Raw genomic sequence first — 20,347 nt, 5'->3', positions numbered from 1 at the left:
GACAAAAATGGATTGCATATATACAATAAAATGGTTGACCCAAATTTAACAAACCCACATGACTGAGTGGCTAAGGTGATATCTTTTTAATCCAAAGTTTACGTTCAAGCAAAGGTGGGGTAAAAAAAAAAACATTCATAAATTGTATTCTTGTATTATACTGGAGCTATTAAGTACTGATTTTAACATTTATTGATTTAAAGCATTTAATGAAGGAACTCCAAATAGTGCTTAAATCTGTCCCTTTAAGATTTACCTTTGGAGTTTTGTTAAAAGAAATTACGATGTTTCGACTTCCTTTCTTGATTATATTATCCCTTTAAACATGCCACATGGGTTTCAGATGTAAGGTCAACACTTCTGATGTCACAATTGCTCAAGGACGTTTATGTCACCATGACCCTGACCTTGACAATTTCAAAGGTCAAACTAGCTCTGCTTCAGCATTCATTGCGAAGTTATGTGGCATTCATTCAGGTAATATATTGGTAATAAGGAAATTAATATCTATTTTGAACTGTTTAATCTTTGAAAAAACAATGAATATGAAATCTGGGGCATATAATATAAAAACACAAAAGATAATGCCCCAGAGGATTAACTTTTGCACATTCAAGTAGTAACGTCCTTGTTGTACAAATAAACAAGAAAAAAAATGAAGAAAAATCATTATTGTTCCTTGATATAATAAGATTATAAGCTATTTACAATTTAAATGTTTTATTACTATTTTCATTTTTTTTCTAAGGAACTACGCAATCTGTTATTTTACCTAGTAATTTCATAAACAAATCAGTGTGATATATGTCTCCCTACCTCAAAGATCAATGTCAAACTTATTAGGTCAAATGTACAATTGGGCCATTAAAACAGCTTATACAGACTGTGTCTTGTTCTGAGAAAACTGGGCTTAATTCATGTGCGTAAAGTGTTGTCCTAGATTACCCTGTGCAGTACGCACAGGCTAATCAGGGACGACACTTTCCGCCGAAACTTGATTTTCGGTAAGGAGGGTCTTCTTTGAAACTAAAAATACCATTAAAGCGGAAAGTGTCGTCCCTGATTAGCCTGTGCATACTGCACAGGTAATCTGGGACGACACTTTACGCACACGAATTAAGCCCAGTTTTCTCAAAACAAGACACATATTAAACATCATCATTTATCAGGCAATTTTTAAAACATGTACACAAAGTAATGGACTACAATAATTGTTCGCCATGTTGAGTAGGTGTGTCACTCCTTGGTAAGAGGTCAAGGTCACACTAAAGGCCAAAGGTCAAACATGTGCATGGTGCAGTTTCTTAGTGTTAATGAGTTGGACCTGTTGCCAACAGGCATCTAGTCTTGATTTAGTTATTAGTTTTCTTGTAATATACTTTAGCCATCTAACCTTCATATGGACGTGTTCTGTCCCACATTTCAGACTTGCTGTGATTCCTTAACAGAACCATGCGCTACACATTTGTTCTGCTTGAGTGAACTTTTCCACCACGCTTGTGAGTTGACCGTGACCCTTGACCCAGAGGTCAGAGATGCTGTGCTGGTGTTGATGATGCACATAGTTACTAGGTTCAAGGACGTTTCTATGGGCATTTCTAATGACGTTCACATGACAACAAACAAGAAATTGAAGATGGCAAGTAACTGTGACAAAATGTTGAATTCGAACAGATATGCATGTAGATATGGGAGACATTTGGAGCAAGGAATGTTACGTGTACTTGACGATTTGCCTGATGAATATGAAGAGAAACGTATGATGAAAAAGCAACTGCTTGTAGATGGATAAATGCTTCAAACACAAGTGTGTACTATGTAGTTGTGATTATGTCTTTAATTGATCATTAGTCCAGAACTTTGTTGAAAAACGCTTTCCAGCCAATTTGTTTTGATCTTATTAAACTTAAAAACTGTATGTATTGTCAAAATGAGCCATTTTATCCCCTGCAAACGGCAGAGGGTTAAAGAATTGGTGTTATCCATCCGTCTGTCAGTCTGTCACAAAAGATACCTCAACGAATATGCTTGTTAACATATTCACACTGATACTGTACTGTAATCCAATGAGAACACTTTCTGTCGTCTAGGACGAAGTGCTTTTATATGGTGTGTGTGCGAATTTTTTGTTGATTTTTTTCTTCTTATCTTCTTTGTTTACGCATCATGTTGGCTAGAGCTTCCAACATTCTTAATAATGTTAATAATTTTCACAAACACACAGTTATAGTATCATATATGATAAATAAATACTTAAATTGCATGTAGACACTTTTTCCTACTACTTGTATTTTATTATAGATTTGTAAATTAAATAAAAATACAATGGTCGGTGGAAAGTCATTCTAAATCATCCAACGTTGTATTGAATGCTGTCCATATAACTTTCCTAACCAACTGGAGTTCCTTTTCTATCACTTCCTCAGATGGAATCGTGAACACATTTTCCCGCGTCATCCAACTTGGCTTATCTCTATGGTAACCACCCTCGCTTTCGCGATGCAAACACCGAAGTCGGCCGAATGTTAGTGGAATGTCTAAAAAGAGCGCCACTCGGATGATTTCGTTGAAGAAATCGGTTTGTAGTCGTTTATACGATAGAAGGAAAACTGGCCCGTGGAAATCAAGCACCCAGCTTTCAATAAATCTTCTCCAACCCAAGACTGCACTTGGAATAAATTGTATCCAATCTGAAATAAATTATCAAATGTCCACTAGTTAAATGCATGCATATATAATTAATCTAGTATTTCATAGACACTAAACGAGCATTTTTTTCCGTTCATAATCATCAATAATAATAATAAGCTATATTTTATTTTATTTAAAATCCTGCCCAAATATGGTTTTGTACAAGTGAAATCTTAGGGCAAATTTTAGACAGTCCAACTGGCCTTGTGGATGTTAAAATTATTGTCAAATGTTTTCGTCAAGTCCTTGAATATTTAAAAACGATCACCAAAGTACAATGCATTCGTCTTTTCCAGTTTACATATGAGCGCTTTAGACCATCGTCGTCTTCTTGTCTTTTCATAGGCAGACTGTCTGAACTAATACCTTGCATAACACTCGGATAAACCGCGACTGCCCCGCATTTTTTATTAGATTGCTTTGCTCATGTCTGTCGGTCGGTCGGTCTGTCGGTCCGTCCACCAGGTGGTTGTCAGACGATATCTCAAGAACGCTTGGGCCTAGGATCATGAAACTTCATAGGTACATTGATCATGACTCGCAGATGACCCCTATTGATTTTGAGGTCACTAGGTCAAAGGTCACGGTGACCAGAAATAGTAAAATGGTTTTTGAATGATAACTCAAGAATGCATACGCCTAGGATCATGAAACTTCATGGGTAGATTGATCATGACTTGCAGATGACCCCTATTGATTTTGAGGTCACTAGGTCAAAGGTCACGGTGACCCGAAATAGTAAAATGGTTTCCGGATGATAACTCAAGAACGCATACGCCTAGGAGCATGAAACTTCATGGGTAGATTGATCATGACTCGCAGATGACCCCTATTGATTTTGAGGTCACTAGGTCAAAGGTCAAGGTCACGGTGACCCGAAATAGTAAAATGGTTTTCGGATGATAACTCAAGAACGCATACGCCTAGGATCATGAAACTTCATAGGTAGATTGATCACGACTTGCAGATGACCCCTATGGATTTTGAGGTCACAAGGTCAAGGTCACGGTGACCCGAAATAGTAAAATGATTTTCGGATGATAACTCAAGAATGCTTTTGTCTAGGATCATGACACTTCATAGGTACATTGATCGTGACTCGCAGATAACCCCTATTGATTTTCAGGTCACTAGGTCAAAAGTCAAGGTCACAGTGACTAAAATCGTATTCACACAATGGCTGCCACTACAACGGACAGCCCATATGGGGGGCATGCATGTTTTACAAACAGCCCTTGTTTGACTTTTGTTTTTCACTAATTTTGATGTCTTGTTATGATAGGTAAATACCAATGTGGCACAATAAAAATATGCTAATGGCAAAAACATGCCTGACTTGACGTTGTGTTCAATCCGCATTCTTTATAATAAATCTGTCTGTCTGTCTATAATAAATTGCTGAATATTGATATAGATATTGTTTGAGATTTAGGTAATAACTTAAAATACTGCACGACATAAATTCTCTTACGAATTTTAGCAATATAATTATAACAATCGGCTCTGTATTAAATGGGAAACATCAAACATCATATATTGTGGTTGTCTTGGCAACTTCAAATCACTGCTGTTTAGTTATGGTGGTGTTAAAAATTTAATGTCGGTCGAAAATTTGTAAGTGCAATACAAGTATTCACAAGGCTTACCGCAATTCTTAATTTTGAAAAATCTGTTCTCGTTTACGCTAGCAGCATGTTAAATAAGCAGTGAAAGCGTGCGCGGTTAGTTTAGTCTGAATATATACGGTAAACTTTTCGCCACAATTGCCCACAAGCGTTCTTTCAGTAAGTCTTAGATTTAATGCATTTTACTTTAAACAATCTAAGGGCCATTTGCACGTGGCCTCGTGCTTACTAATATCCATTATTGTTATAAAATGAAATGCAAACCTCTTTTCACAAAATCTACTCTGTCCATATACCCCTTGTGGGACTTGGAACGTTCGAAATTGTACCAGGCCAGTATGGTATCGTAGGGGTTTCGAACCAGCAATACCGCGCGGTTGAACATATGATTATGGCGCATAGCGAGCTCGTGCGTTTTGATGACAATCACGCGCTCCGTCTGGCCTTCGCCTGGAAAAGTCAGTTCACGCTCATTATCAAAAAGACGTTATTGATAACGTAGTGGTACCTGTAAAAAAGTAACTTGGTATCTATTTGGACAATTTAATGACAGCGAATTTTTTTACACTTTACCAAATCGAGAAATTAAAAAAAAAATCAGAAGAAAATCGATGAACATTTCAAGGTGATCGCACAACCTAATCACGTGTATGTCAAGATTTTTCGCCGTTATATACCTTTCATTGCTTGTATTTTTATAAATTCCGCTCACTTTCCAACCAAATCAGCAAGAAAGTTACTGGCGATGACTTCATACTAATATTCGCTCTGTATCTCGACTTAACTCGCTGCAACATTTCTTAGCGGGATGACCTAATTAGAGCTCCACTTAGACAATTTGCGGGGCGTAAAGTCGAGATATAAAGCGAATTTTAATGCGAAATAAACGCTAATTACCTTTTAACTGATATGGCTAGAAAGTGAGCGTCGTTGAAAAAACACAAAAATAATCAAGGGTACAAAACGGCGAAAACTAACTGTCTAGGCATGGACGTCGCCATCTTTACTATCACGTTATTACCCCCTCTGCATTAGCTACAAAAGGGCAGACAAGTTTCAATCCCGCAATACCATTTATCGTTAAAGTGCAGCGATCCTACGCGCTTCGAATATCGTATTTTTTCCGTTGCCTTCCCGCCAGAAAATCATTTGACCACAGACTAAAATTTACCTTCAAAGGCGGTCAACAGCTGACGATCATTATACAGACTGCCTGTTAAAACACCTGTAAAACAAGAGTGGGTGTGAATTTAAACGAATTTGAGTAATCTGGATGCGAAGTTCTCTAGATGATGCAAGGGATTCTTATGAATGATACGGTTTAAACGTTTTCTATATCCTGTGAAAACTTACATAAACGCTTTTTTAACATAGGAATATTGGGCGGCGCATGTTAAATCTGTGCGCTTCTTTTGATATAATACTAGTATTGCAGGAATTAACGCTGTACTAACTCGAGCACAGTGGTATTGGTGTTGTGCGAGGACGCAAAACAATTACCTATCAGGGCAAATACGATGTTCATATGTATCTTAAAACAATTCTGTATATTTCTTGAAAATGTGATTTTCATGGATTTTGATTGAAACGCGAAGTAGCTTACCCGACATGGTTTCTATCAGGTGTCGCACCCACGTGTTTCCAGACCCCATGTAGCTTGCCAAAGCAGTCTGAAAATACCAAACGATCATATTGGTTCGCACTGAATGTAATCCTTTCAATTGTGTTGCACACTCTGCAAATACTCGAAAAAGCCTGTCAGACCAAATGTCATGTTAAATCGCAATCTTATCAGACATTTGGTCATTCTATCAGACACTGCATTTTTTAAATTTCATGTCAGACATTGTGCCGGGCAACGAAGAAAATGTTTTTCAAAGATTGCATGTTTGTTTTAGTTTTCTATCTGACAGGTTTCGTGTAGCCTGGTGTTGCATTTGTATTGAAAACTTATGTATTAAAAGATGACTTAGCGAATGTTGGTTGTAAAATACAATCATGCATGAATTGAAAAATGTAAAAAGTGTTGCATCTATCCTTTAGAAATTTAGGTTTAGAAAAATAAACAACCAACAAGCCATTCTATTCGAATAGTGTCAGATGATATAGTGTTGTTATGCAAGGTGAATAGGTTGTGGGTGTACATGCATGCGTTACGATCGCAAATACCATGGTAATACACCGCTTTTTCATCCCCATAAAAAGGACATACAGTGACGAAGTGTACTGATAACATATGATCTTACATGCCACTTATTTCGGTCCCAGAAATGCGGCTCGGGTATTGGACACTGAAGATCGTTGAAAACGCTGTGATTCATCGTCATGAGCGTCGTTATTTCCAGATGCCCCGCCGTGATATTCACGCACTTCCGGAAATAGCGCGGTATGGAGATCTCGCTCGTATGGTTTTCTATGGTAAAGTTTCTGAAGAAAAAGAACTGCTCTTTGGGCGTGTGTCTGTTGGTCTGTCGCAAGAAGAAGTCCGGCGTGATGATGGACTCCATCGCGTTGGTCCAGCTCACCGCGCCACATGGTTCAGGGATTGAGATGTCCGCGGTTGTGGGATTGTACAGCGACTTGGGGTAAAATTCTGAGCGAGTGAAGGACATGTTAATTTTATGTAAGCATTGTAACCTTAAGTGCTACTCAGTGAAAAATAACGGCTGTTAGCGGTGTACCCTTAAGTACTATTTGAATATTATACACATTATATGTTTATGTAGTTGTTTTATGTGTTAAATGATCGCTTCGATCTCGACGCCGCTCGGTTAAAACAGGGTCTACATTCTGAAAATGTTTATGGTCGTTTATGGTCGTTATTGAAATTACCAAATTAAGCGACACATGTGCGATCGCTTAAAAATATCAACATTCAGTATAAGAATAACTTGGACATTATTATATATATTTTTTATTTAGATTGTTCCGCCGTTTTTCAACAGTATGTCAATCATAAGAAAGCGGTCAGTTAAACTACCAACACTTAACTTATTCTGGGTTAGCATATTTAATAGTTTTACATGCGAATACATATCATATGCCAATAACTGACAACGACTCTACTTGAATCAGAAGTAATAGAAGAACGGCTGTATAAATAATTTCACGATCAATAAGCATACAAGTTATATGACCGTGTCGGGATTCGAACCTGCGATCCTCGGATAACATTTAAATAAGTTAAGAAACACTTACCTTTTTCATTCAACTCAATGTCTGCCGGTGTATGCAATAGACCACCATTAAAGTTAATAGCGTACGTTATCAGCAAAGATATCAGGGAGACAACTACCAAGTAGAAATATGTCTTTCTATTAACCATTTCCTTTCTACTCTCTGAGATCAAATTTTCGAGTTTGCAGCTGATAAAAAGTTCTCCACATATATAAATTCCAGAATATTAACAATCCAATTTACCGACTTAAAGTCTGAGGTTCGGAATAAAATATTCACAATTGAGTTAAAAGTGTAATCCAAGCTATATACGTTATCGCCATACGTGTCATTTTGCTTTAAAAAAATGGATTGGAAAAAACAACTAAAATTGAACATTTAAACACGATCCTTATTGTGCATATTTAAAATTAATTAATTTACTAATTTGTTGACATAGACTGAACGGGTTCTATTCTTGCCCAATGATGCATGTGATTGATTCAATACAAGTTTGTTCTTAAGTTAAATAATAACAGTCTTACCCACTCAAAAAAGAGTATTTCTGTTTATGTTAACATTTATAATAAACAAAATTTGTATAGTATTTCCCTAAAAAAGTCGACATTTGAAAAGTACTTCTCAAATAATATTCCTAGATTATATATAATGTAATCTTTAACAATCTTTGAATGTAACTATTTTCTCTTCAATTGCCTTGCATTTTAAACAGATTATTTCTTTTAATAAAAGCATTTTTCGACGTTTCTGAAATTTTTAGATAAACAAGAAGGCATTGTTATTAAAAATCCAGTTGCTTAAAATGACCTGATACTAGTTTGTCTCGAGTACAATGACAGGCTCCGCAAATTAGTTACTGCAATGTAACCAGCAATACATGCGTCCAATTGACAGTGATCGTTGTAAACAAATAATTGGCGGGAAAGTCATAATCATATCATAAGACCGGTGAGTAGCCCATACTTTGATTATTTATATAACTAAGTCACATACCTTGTTATACATAAGTTAAAAAAAGACCCTTGAAATTTTGATTTCGACACACCAGCCAATTCCCGAAGCTCACTACTCCATCAATGTTCAAACGACTTGCAAAATCTTTGTATCAAACAACGCAGAAGTCTCAGACGACTTCATATACTAAAGTCTAAATGAATAAATTGATGCCTGTTCGCATAAGTCTACCGGAAAGCGGTCATCTGTCAGTATCTGTATGTTACTCGAAACTAGCTCACTTGTGAGCAAAACTTATCGAGGGTGTGGTGTGTGCCCTTTGATGTTAAACTGTGAATAGCACGATTCAATTAGAACACTTTTGAATTGATCACTTTTTGTACAAGTCACTACACTCTCTGGTAACGAGTTCCAGTCCTGAATAGTACCTGGAATAAAAGAGATTTTATAAATGTCAGTGTTACTTGTTGCAAGTTTGATGGTTTCAGAGTAAGAATTACATTGTGAGCGTATGTTGACTTCTAGAAGATTGGGCTAGATTGAAATTTACCGGTACGCAGTTGTTTACCACTATCGACAAAGCGGGGGTTTGGGGGCGGTAGCCCCCGATACTAAAGAAATATATAGGATAAAAGGATTATAAGGTGTTGCATTAGTTGTTATGTGTTAGGTGTTAAGGGTTAGGGTACGCTGTTTGATGTCAAGTGTTGCGTACCGGTAAAGTTCAATCGCCCCGAAGATTGTCATCAAACAGCAAACTTAAAATAGTTTCATAGAATTGATCTGGCTACCTGTAACCACGAAAACACATTGCAGGCTTGCATATTAATTCGGTTTGACTGTCATCAGGGGTTTTTATCTGATTTTGGGGAAAGGGCCTGGCCTTTTTTGAGAGGAAAAAAATCGCGCGAAACGTCGAATTTTGGGGAAAAAAATTGTGCGAAAAGCTGGATTTTGGGGAAAATAAGCAAAGTCTAAAATAATCAAGTTAACATATTTTACTGTTTTTAAAACAAATTCAAGGCAAAAGATAATTTAATTATACAAGATTTTTCTAGTTTCTACAGTGGATCAGGTTAACTTATATATTTAAAGGTAAAAAAAAAAAAAAATTTTTTTTTTTTTTTTTTTTATTTAAGGGGAAAATGAAATCTAGGGGAAAATTTACCAGCTGAGGGAAAACAAAATCCGAGGGGAAAGGGATGATTTTCGGCGGGTCCCAAAGAAGGAAAAAAAACCCTGGTCATTCATACTGTCAGCATAAAGCAGGGATTTCAATAGACGCAGAATCCTGCGTTTTGACGCGAGCAATTTGAAAATGACTCGTTTTTGACCCGACCATTTTTTCTGCCGTGCGTCATTTTGACGCACCGAAAATTTGATCCGCGTGTCAGTCAGTTTACATCTAACCTTATTTCCATGATGTAAATCCCTTTATGCTTCTGATTGACATTCATGCCCCAGTATTGGAAACTCGGTCAATACATAGAGGGGATACCACAGGCGTCGTTTATCTTAACTAAACTCTTCCAAAAAACATGTCATCGTTTAAAGAGTGCGTATGCGCATTAATTGGGAAATTAGAAGCACATGCATATGCCGTTAAAACAGTTCCTTTGAATTATGGTGCATAATCCATAATACAATCCAAACACAACACCTTTGACTAATTGCTTTGTAATCAAAACGAGCAACTATTAATTGACATACACTCAGTTTCTTTTTGACCCGTATTATGAATTGTCAACAATTAAATTCAAACTGCGAGTTCAACAATTGTTTATATCGGAAAGACCAATTAACGCGACAACGAACACGGCGCCGTACTTAGTTACACTTTTTGCGAAATAAGTTTACACAATACAGCACGTGGTCATGAAAGTTTAAAGCAGCCCTTTGAAGTGGCGCCGATTAGCGGGTAGCGTCTAGCGAATTGAGAACTTTAAATGTATTTCATGTGACGTCATTGACTAAGTTAATTGCTTAAATCGTAACCGTTACACAATCGTTTGTGAACTGTGTTAACTCGGCTCGGATTAATAGTTTGTGAAAGTTGTAATTCGGTATTTAAAAAGTAATTTAAAGATGGTGCCGAGCATCATCATCACACCCAGGGCTTTTTTTCCTGACTTTGTGAAGTGGCCCTGGCCCCCTCACTTTGTGAAAAAATGAGTCGCGAACTTTTCAAAATTGTGAAAAATTGAGTCACAAACTTCTTACAATTGTGAATAACCGAGTCGTGAAATTGTTAAAATTGTGAAAAACGGCCTATTTTGAAAAAATTCACGGTCCTGTTAGGTTTGTGAATTGTCCCTATCAAAATTGTGAAATGTCCTTCCAGGGCCACTTGCAAAGAAGGAAAAGAAGCCCTGACACCTTTATGGTGAGCAATTGATTACTTATGGCGAGAAAGTTGTGAAAACGATACCTGTATTACAATTTTATGCGGCAACACTTCAATTTCAGTGCATGTATATTTCATCATGTCCATTTATAAAACTGAAGCATATCGTTTTTCTACAGCCACATTATTTTCTGGTACAAATTTCGATCAACAGCGTACACCAATCACTATACATGAATGCCTTGTAAAACCCATGTTTTAATAAGAGCGCAAAATTGTTGCTGTCGACTGTCACGCATGGAAAGCGTGCGTGTTGCAAAAGTCTTGTACCTAAATTGCAACTCGGTACATGTATTTTTTAGAATGAAAAACTCACAGTGGAATAAATAAACTCAATGAGAAAGTCCCTTTGAAACTTAAAAAAAATACGCCAATTTACGACTAATTCAACAACAACTACATTTTTGTTGGCCAATACATTTACCTAAGAAGTGACACTTGTGAATAACTGCAAGTAATTTATAGTGAACAAAAGTAGTAATGGTGCTAGTTAAATGAATTATAAATAAGTTGATACCAGTAATAAGGGGAATTAAGGGGTTATCAATAGTATTATTTATAAAAAGAGTATGATATTACTTGTGTTCCTTTATATGAATCATTTTGTATGCAAATTATGTCATTAAAAAAAAATGAATAATACAGACAAAAACACAGTTCTTGTACACCTATTTGTGCGCTTCAAAATTGACCCCAACATTTTTCAATTTGACTCCTCAAAATTTCAGACCAGGGGTCATTGACTGCTTGTTTTTAAAATCTATTGAAATCACTGATAAAGGTGTGATGATGATGATGAGAGCAGAGAGCCCTTACACAAGATACATGTACGCAAAACAGGTGGTCAGGGGTTTACAGCTTACAAGTTTAATAGTTTGTCAGGAAAATAGAGCATTTTTCTACTTCAGCTATGTTCAGCCAGGTTTTTTTTTGGCCCGACTTTATAGCCGAAATTCGGCTATGTTCCCAATCCCAAAAAGTATTCTTTTTTCCCAAAATGTGGCAAAAAATTCCCAATTGCCAAAAAAAACAAAAAAAAAAACAACTTTTTTTTTTTTTTAGAAAGAAGTCTTAAGTGTATTTTATCTCAATTTAAATTCAATTACATCTAACAAAGTATTATATGATTTTTTTCTTTTAATTTGAATGATTTTAAAGAGTTAAATAAAATTAGTATTTCAGTGGACTTTTCGTGTGGAAAAAAGGCTAATGAATTTATTTTCCCAATTTCATGAAAATGCCGATAAAATTCCCAATTCCAAAGCCATGGGTTATCTTCCCAAAAAGTGGGAAAAAAAACCTGGTTCAGCTATGTCCTTATCATTCAACACTGCTTTGTCTTTAACTCAGCCTTTTCAGGCCATAGACTGCGATGAATACCTTGATGGATTTGAATGTTTTGTCCTTTTTCATGGCTTTGCATTCAACAACCTTGTGGCTGTTTATATAATTTGGAGATTCATTAGCTTCTTAGAATCTGAAAGTCATTCAAAAACAGGGAATGCCAGATGGTCGTACAGGTCGGGTTTGTGCTGGGCCATGGTTTTCATATCCGAAGGATATTGTTTACTGTCAGGTGCAGATGCTGCATATAATTCTGATAGTGCAATGGCATCACTCAGACTAACAATGGCATCACTCAGACTAACAATGGCATCACTCAGACTAACAATGGCATCACTCAGACTAACAATGGCATCACTCAGACTAACAATGGCATCACTCAGACTAACAATGGCATCACTCAGACTAACAATGGCATCACTCAGACTAACAATGGCATCACTCAGACTAACAATGGCATCACTCAGACTAACAATGGCATCACTCAGACTAACAATGGCATCACTCAGACTAACAATGGCATCATTTGCTGTTTGTAGACGGTATACATGTTTGTACTTCAGGCTTTCTGATCAATTCCTTCAAATTTGCTGTCTCTTTTGCTGCAGTGTATGTTTTGCATTACAGTTTGTAGACATCATAGATGGTGATGTATTTGGTATGTAGCCTGGTATATGTTTGGAAACCCTAGTTGCCTTTTTTGAACAGACCGAAACATACCACATCCATGGATGGTTGGAGGGAGGACAGATACTATTTTTTAGTTTTTCTAGGCCCACTCTTAATCATTTAAGTCCTGGGTCTGCTGGTTTGTAGCACAGTAGTTGACAGTTCATGCCAGAAACTGACAATTCCCATTCTTGAATCAGAGGTAGGAGGACAATGGCGACTGTTGTTTTCACCATTTTAGGAATGGGGCCGCCGTCCCTTTGAATCTGGAAAATTCTCAGCCTTTCAAGTAAAATTGGGAAATTAAGTGTTGTTGCTGTCTTGCTAAAAAATCGTCAAATTGAGAATAGGAGTGTTTTCAGTATTATTTTTACTGAGGTTGCAGGTTTTTTTTGGCCCGATTTTATAGCCAAAATTCGGCTATGTTCCCAATCACAAAAAGTATACTTTTTTCCTAAAATGTGGCAAAAAATTCCCAATTGCCAAAAAAATCAATAAAATCTAACTAAGTATTATATGTTTTTTTTCTTTTTAATTTGAATGATTATAAAGAGTTAAATCAAATTTAGTATTTCCCTAATCAGTGGACTTTTCTTGTGGAAAAAAAGGCTAATGAATTTTTTTTCCCAATTTCATGAAAATGCAGATATAATTCCCAATTCCAAAGCCATGGGCTATCTTCCCAAAAAGTGGAAAAAAAACCTGGGTTGAACTTATATGCTTGGATGGGAGATGAACAGAATGTTGAAATCTAAAAAAAAGAAAAAAAAAGTGAAACCTTATTTTAATGCATTGTTTATGCAAGAAAGATGCAAAAAGTAGTGGAAAAAGCAGGTTTTGGGGGATTTAAGCTCATTAGTAGCAGTGATGCTGGGGTTCCACTGGCCGAAAAAAAAGTTTTCGCCACTTTTTCGCGGCGCGAAACTGTCAGTTATTCCGACCTTATTAATTATGAAAATCGTCTAAGAAACCTTACAACATCAATGTCATTGACTATATTATTACTTTTAAAAGTATGTAAATACATAAATAATAATAAGTAACTTCATAAGTCTTAATAAGCTTTATTTATACATAAAAACATTGGTTTGCACATGATAAACAATCACATATAACCATCTTCTTTGCCAGGAACAGCACATTGGCGAGCGCTGCCTTCACTGCTGCCTCATTCTTTGAGATTGATGATTTGCTGTCAGCCGCCATATCCTTCCGAAGCTGCATCGCCTCAGCAGCAGTCTGTTGTTCTGAAAAGTATGAATAAATTATACCATGAGACTTTGTTTTTATTATTTCCATACTGTATACCGGTAATCAAATTTCAATACAAACAATACAGCTGGGAAGCAATGTGAATATGCACTTTAAAATAAACAATTTGCTACCACACACAAACATACCCTTTGTTTTTACATGCTTAGTTAATAGTGCTGCAACAATACACCGGTATATCGGTATATATCGCAATACGCAATCAGCATATTGTATTGCGATACGATTTTCATCATACCGGTACGAAAATTTTACAAAAATTCATTCACATTTCGTCCAGAAAAGCCATCCGAAATAATGATAACAAGGTAAACAAAACAAAGCAGTGTAAATATTTTATTTCGTAAAAATAGCATTCTGAAAGTTTATTATACGGAGTAGCGTTGTTACATCGGAGCATTCGTTCGATGCTTTTGAACAGATTATCGTTGAATTAATTGCGCACAGTTGTAAATGTTTCGTTCGATTCTGAATTGAGCATTATTAAATTTGTAATCCGAATTTCGGAAATACGCTTCCAAATTTTAATGCTAATGCGACAATAAAAAATTCTAGCGTCAAATAAAAAGTGCTTTATCCTTTGTCTCAATAAAAAGCGCGCGAAAATTATGCAGACCTGTAGAACGTCGCATGGAAAGTATGGGTGTATTTTGTGTTGTATAAAAACGGGAACATCACGTCAGGTGAATTAGGCGTGTTCAGTGGAAAAAAAACCCGGTTGGACGTTATTTCATCACATCTTTAAATAGTAACGAATGCCAAAATGTATTTGATACTTAAGAAAATTTGTGAATGTTTGTGTTTCTTGTTATTCTTGAGCACATTTATAGTAAATATATACCAGAATTTGCTTTAAAACTGGAATATACGGGATTATTGGGTAATTGGCAAATTATAATTTTGGTACAAGTTAGCAATATATTGCGATATATTGCAATACGGGTTTTTGAACTGACAATATATTGCAATACGGTTTTTGGCGTATTGTTGCAGCACTATTAGTTAAGGACTCCTTTTTCATAACGTTACCACCAGATGTAAATGCATTTTTTAACTGGCTTTTAACACAGAAGTCACAAAACATTAACTTTGTTTTCGCATCATATGAAATGAAAGGGAATTCTGACTTCCAGCTATCATTGAATTTTCTCTTTGCTACAGAATTATCATGTTTTTGCAATTTTGAAGGATTTTCATTGCTTTCATTTGTTTCAATTTCTAAAGCACGCTTTCGAGGATTAAAGAAGTCATGAAAAGCCATGATTGCTTGTGAATATGTAATCATATATGTGTCTTTATATACGAAAGCCATCAACATAAACTGTGAAAAATATGAACAATCTTTAACTAATGTGTAAATAACAATACACTTAACATGGTATTGATTAAAGAGTAGCCGCCTTATATATCGTTATAATCATTGATCTTTGTGCAAGTTTGTCCTAAGTGTTACATAATTGAGTGTTCTTTATCATAAAAGAACCGTTAATCCGATAATAACCCCCATAAAACTTGACAATAGCAGTAAAAACACCGACTGTAACACTATTCATGCTTCCGTGATTTCAGTGCATTCTACACTGTAGGTCGCTTACATCGACGTAAATCAATATTTACAACTGACAAACGCTGGCCGCTTATGCTAGGTCGCGTGCTTTTCGACTCGCAGTACATTTTCGGATAGGATTTTACTGATTTTTTTTAATTCGCCACTTTAAAAAAATTGGAGCCACTTAATTTTTTTTTTTTTAAATGCGATCGACAGCGGAACCCCTGGTGATGGGTGGACATCAACAAATATAAACAAACACACTTAAGTGTTATTGATGTATTTATGTTATTTTTATTAATATGTTAAATTTTTAATGTATTCCATTTCAGTTCCATGCTGTTTCAGAAAACTGTACAGCGTGATGAACATACAGTATTTTTAGGAGTACAAGACACAACTTTTTATAAACATTTATATCACTGATTTTTTTTCCGCAGTGGAAGAGCTATTGCAATTCCGAAACAACGATATTTTTGCCATTATTTAGTCCCACAATGATCTGGTGCATGTTCGTGTTGTAGCAGACTGATACTGGGTTTGTCTGTCTATCTTTCTGTGAAACCAGTTGTTCTGATAACAGTGTTGCCAGCCTCTTTCTTCCCTCACCATCAACCTGTATTACTGCATGGGAGCTGCTTCCACAGACAAGAACTTGTCCTGAAGGTGGCACGTGTAAACCCCATGGGTATTGTAGTTCAGGGTCCATGAAGGTGGATATCAGGGTGCCATCTGTAGCCAGAGTGACGAGTTTGTGCTTTCTATGGTTAATGACATAGATCCTGTTCCCAGCAGGGTTCACTGCACATTTTCTCCCTGCAAAACATAGAACATGCTATATACATGTAGATAGAGACTATAAGTATTACATGGTTGGTGTTCCAAACAGTTGTATCACAAATTGATTGTGTGAAATTGTTTTTCACAAGCCCACATGGCAAGGGGATTTCAATTTCACACAAATAACCAGTGCAGTGTTTTTTTTCACTTATAGGGGAATGGTGGCGGGGCCCGTCCAAAGGGGAAAAAATGCGTCGTTTTTTAGCAAAAGGGGAAAATTAAAAATTCACTCTTATATGTTATGATATTTATTATATGAATACATGTACACATGTTTGTATGAATATAATATTCACAGCAGAATGTCTCTGTCCTTTTTCTGAAATATATATCAATGATTTTTTCAACATTAGTTTCAGACAGTTCAGCCTTCATGCACAGTCTCAGTTTTCTTAGCCATTTTGAGTCTAATTGAGTTTTTTTAATCGATTAAATGGCAAATTTGAGCATTTTTTTTTTCAATAAAATGGACCAAATTGGAATGATTTTATCAACAAATATTGACACAATAAAGATACATCAGGCCTTTTCCTGGCCATTTTGGGAGAAAAATGCAATTAATGTGAAAAGTCCACTGATTTGGGAAAATCTAATCTAATTTTATATAACACTTTATAATAATTAAAAATCATATAAATTATAGTTATATACTATGTAAGTTATTTATGAAATAAATTTGAGATATATTTATCATGATTATGAAACAGTTCTTTCTAAAAAAGATTATTTTATTATTTTTTTTAACATCTGGAGGGGATTTTTTTTACAAAATGGGGGAAAAATATATACTCTTTTTTGAGGGGAATGGGGCCGAATATCGGCCCCGAAATTGCCATAAAAAAAAACACTGCAGTGGGATACAAACCATCGGAACACCAAAACCATGAAATATTCCATTTAATATAAACCTTACAATGAAAAACAACATGACAATTCACCATACACAACAAATGATGTATAACTTCTCAATATTATGTGCATTCCATCATGATGTCATTATGATTTGTACATTTGTGTATGACCTCATTTTCGAAGTCCATTTTTTCCAGCCATTTGATATGGAAACGGATTTCAAATGGTGAGATGGAATTCTGATCATTATTATTCTTCTGTATGATACACTTAATTTCGGATCGAAATGATATACAAAATAAAACTGACAGAGATCATTTTTATTTTTATTCGATTATAAAAAAATACTTATACCTGTATTTGAGCCACATCTATCCTCGTACAGCTTTTTCACAAGTGATCCAGCCAGAGTGTAGTGGTAAAGAGCAGTGCAAGAGGTGACATACAACGCTCCCTGATTGAAGGCAATACCTACAGAAGGATGCAGTAACTGGAACTTCCTCCCATTCACCAGCTTCCCATTCAGATTCACCACAGAGATAAACTGCACATCTCTACTAACAGTCACAGCCACCTCACTGGATGTGATTTGGCAAATGTCCAGTGGAGAACCAGACACACAACAGTGACTGGAAATCTTGTAATGCTGGTCAAACAGCCTAATTATCTCAGGGGTTTTTATCTGATTTTGGGGAATGGGCCTGGCCTTTTTTGAGGGGAAAAAAAATCGCGTGTAATGGCGGATTTTGGGGGAAAATCACGCGAAACGCCGGATTTGGGGGGAAATAAGGAAAGTCTTAAATAATCTATTCAACACATTTTGCTGTTTTTAACACAAATTCAAGGCAACAGATAATCTAATTATGCAATATGCTATATTTTCTACACTGCATCAGGTTAATTTATGTATTAACCCTTTGCATGCTGGGAAATTTGTCGTCTGCTAAAATGTCGTCTGTTGAATTTCTAAAATTAGCATTTTCTTCGATTTTTTTTCAAAGAATACTATCAGAGTAGCAAACAGTTTGGATCCAGATGAGACGCCACGTTCTGTGGCGTCTCATCTGGATCCAAACTGTTTGCAAAGGCCTTTAAAATTCAGCTCCAGCGCTTTAAGGGTTAAAAGTTAAAAAAAAAAAAATATTTTTTTTTTTTTTTTTTTAGGGGAAAAAAATGAAGTCTTGGGGAAAATTCAACTGCTGAGGGGAACAAAAAATGCGCGGGGAAAGGGCCGATTTTCGGCGGGTCCCAAAGAAGGAAAAAAAGCCCTGTATCTTATTATCATAATCTGTCACAATGATCTCTCCACTAGGCAGACAGCATATGCCACTGATGTTGCAAGTCTTCTTTGTGTCATTCCATGTTCTCACAGTATAATACTCCAATTTCCTCTTCACAGTAAACTCTTGGTCTGGATTTTGGATCTTAAGATTTATAATTCTACCTAGACTAGTTTGTTGAGATAGGTTATTCTGGATGTCACCATTTGCCATGAATATTATTGGACTGTTCAACTTCACAGGGTTCTTCTTCATCTTCTTCAGATACGACTCATACTCTTGTATTTTGTCCAGACATTTTCTGCTGGCTATGAACTCAACTTCTTTCTCGCTCTTATCACAGAGGACATGTACAGCGTCACTGAGTGCTTGAAACTCATCCTCAAGCCTGCTGTAGTTGTCAACATCTTCCTTGAGAGAGGTTTGCAATGTGACCCTAATTTCATCCAGTTCTTTCAAGGTTTTATTTTCTAGTTCATCCAAATCAGCATTTAACTTATTACGCAAGTCTTTGATTTCTTTCAGTTTTTCGCTCCATGATGCCTCCACAGACTGAATGCTGGCATCCTGTCTACATTTAAACTTATTTAGTTCATCAAGAATAGTGTGAAGATTGATTGACAACTGTTGCATGTCCACTGACATATTTTGGACTGACTCAGAAATCAGCGCCACATTGGTGCACAGTCTGAAAAAGCCCATGAATCATTATTACTGCCATACAAAGTAAACATGTATTAATGTTCACTCAAGTTTAACATTAAAATGTATCAAATTTATAATATTCAAAACCGGGCATGTCTTGACAAACATTTTGAGTCTAAAATTAAATCTTGCCCTAAAAGGAAAAAAAGTTATGTGATATATAAAGTAAAAAGTTTTAAGTGATACACAGAGTAAAAAGTTTTATAAACAGTGATGCCTAACAAATGATAGACTTATGTGGGATTGCGATACGTAAAGATGATAAATGTTGATATGGTTGTCATTAGGAAAGGATTTTTAATGGGCCAACTTTGCTTGTATTGTCTGAGATTGATGTTTTTTTCCCATCTACTGCATAACTGTATGCAACTTACCTGTGATGCAGTAAAACACAATCAGTGCAACACAGCTGACTGTGGTCATGACAGAATGTTTTCAGTTTCTTGTCCTTGTGGACATCACATTTCAGTAGCAAATCCTCCACTGTCTTTGTAAAGGGCCATTTCTCTCTTTCTTCTCTGCCATATTTGCAATGGTTTGCATATAATTGATCATGGAAATAAATGCATTGTCTGCAGAAATACTTCATACATGTTGCACAAAAATAATCAGAACTTTCCCAAATATTTTTACTTTCGCAAGCACTGCAGACATAGTCCTCCACTAAATCTAAACTGTTATAATCTAGACCAACAGAAGTTGCCATTTTGCAATAGTTTATGTGAACTGTTCTTATATTGAAATGCTATCAGCCTATGTTTCACTAAAATGTCCCTCTCCTGTGACTTGAATGAATATTTATGAAATGCACACAGTTTTTAATTTGTTAATAAACTTAACTTCAATCCCCACTGAATTATATAAGATTTTTGAGTCCACAACCCGATTTCAGTGCACACTGAAATACAAATTCCATAGTTAAGTTACAAAAAGACCTCATGTACAAAAATTGGCTTAACATTTCACTGATAACACAAGGACAACC

At 35.9% G+C, this 20,347-nt stretch overlaps 4 protein-coding genes across 11 annotated transcripts in view; 2 read left to right on the top strand and 2 right to left on the bottom strand.

The window, feature by feature from the left end:
* Positions 1 to 1,916, top strand: part of LOC127839182 (uncharacterized) — a 111,546-nt gene extending 109,630 nt beyond the window's left edge. For all 6 annotated transcript variants that reach the window (XM_052367437.1, XM_052367438.1, XM_052367434.1 and 3 more), the window contains 2 exons: positions 344 to 477; positions 1,427 to 1,916. In XM_052367437.1, the coding sequence (XP_052223397.1) occupies positions 344 to 477; positions 1,427 to 1,792 (500 nt within the window). In that variant the 3' untranslated portion in view covers positions 1,793 to 1,916. The remainder of the gene's footprint in view (positions 1 to 343; positions 478 to 1,426) is intronic.
* Positions 1,917 to 2,340: 424 nt separating this feature from the next.
* LOC127839185 (WSCD family member CG9164-like) lies at positions 2,341 to 8,050 on the bottom strand. Its single transcript, XM_052367447.1, has 6 exons — positions 7,515 to 8,050; positions 6,563 to 6,909; positions 5,920 to 5,986; positions 5,488 to 5,541; positions 4,581 to 4,766; positions 2,341 to 2,690 (listed from the first exon to the last, which is right to left on the bottom strand). Exons 1-6 carry the CDS (start codon positions 7,639 to 7,641, stop codon positions 2,341 to 2,343), a joined length of 1,131 nt encoding a protein of 376 aa, XP_052223407.1. The 5' UTR covers positions 7,642 to 8,050.
* A 313-nt stretch (positions 8,051 to 8,363) lies between these two features.
* The window catches only part of LOC127839183 (cell division cycle 7-related protein kinase-like), a 32,728-nt gene continuing 20,744 nt past the window's right edge, over positions 8,364 to 20,347 (top strand). The window contains exon 1 of one of the 3 annotated variants that reach the window (XM_052367441.1): positions 8,364 to 8,441. The gene's annotated coding sequence lies outside the window, so the exon portion shown is untranslated. Of the gene's footprint in view, positions 8,442 to 13,997; positions 14,119 to 20,347 lie in introns of those variants that run through there. The other 2 variants (XM_052367442.1, XM_052367445.1) reach the window with 2 other exon arrangements.
* On the bottom strand, positions 18,470 to 20,347 carry LOC127839184 (E3 ubiquitin-protein ligase TRIM33-like). The gene is made up of 2 exons (XM_052367446.1): positions 19,737 to 20,347; positions 18,470 to 19,345 (listed from the first exon to the last, which is right to left on the bottom strand). Exons 1-2 carry the CDS (start codon positions 20,066 to 20,068, stop codon positions 18,538 to 18,540), a joined length of 1,140 nt encoding a protein of 379 aa, XP_052223406.1. The 5' UTR covers positions 20,069 to 20,347; the 3' UTR covers positions 18,470 to 18,537.

This window comes from Dreissena polymorpha, chromosome 7 (genome assembly GCF_020536995.1).
Source record: "Dreissena polymorpha isolate Duluth1 chromosome 7, UMN_Dpol_1.0, whole genome shotgun sequence".
Lineage (NCBI taxonomy): Eukaryota > Metazoa > Mollusca > Bivalvia > Myida > Dreissenidae > Dreissena > Dreissena polymorpha.
Note: the sequence above shows the minus strand (reverse complement) of the source record. Positions and strands in the feature narration are given on the sequence as shown.

What these genes read in the sequence shown, in the direction of transcription:
- LOC127839185 (XM_052367447.1), bottom strand. Translation starts at nt 7,641, where the DNA reads ATGGTTAATAGAAAGACATATTTCTACTTGGTAGTTGTCTCCCTGATA. An exon ending in CCTGATAGAAACCATGTCGG is followed by an intron (nt 5,542 to 5,919) that starts GTAAGCTACTTC and finishes CTTGTTTTACAG; the next exon opens with GTGTTTTAACAGGCAGTCTG. An exon ending in GCTGTTGACCGCCTTTGAAG is followed by an intron (nt 4,767 to 5,487) that starts GTAAATTTTAGT and finishes TGACTTTTCCAG; the next exon opens with GCGAAGGCCAGACGGAGCGC.
- LOC127839184 (XM_052367446.1), bottom strand. Translation starts at nt 20,068, where the DNA reads ATGGCAACTTCTGTTGGTCTAGATTATAACAGTTTAGATTTAGTGGAG. An exon ending in TGTGTTTTACTGCATCACAG is followed by an intron (nt 19,346 to 19,736) that starts GTAAGTTGCATA and finishes GGGCTTTTTCAG; the next exon opens with ACTGTGCACCAATGTGGCGC.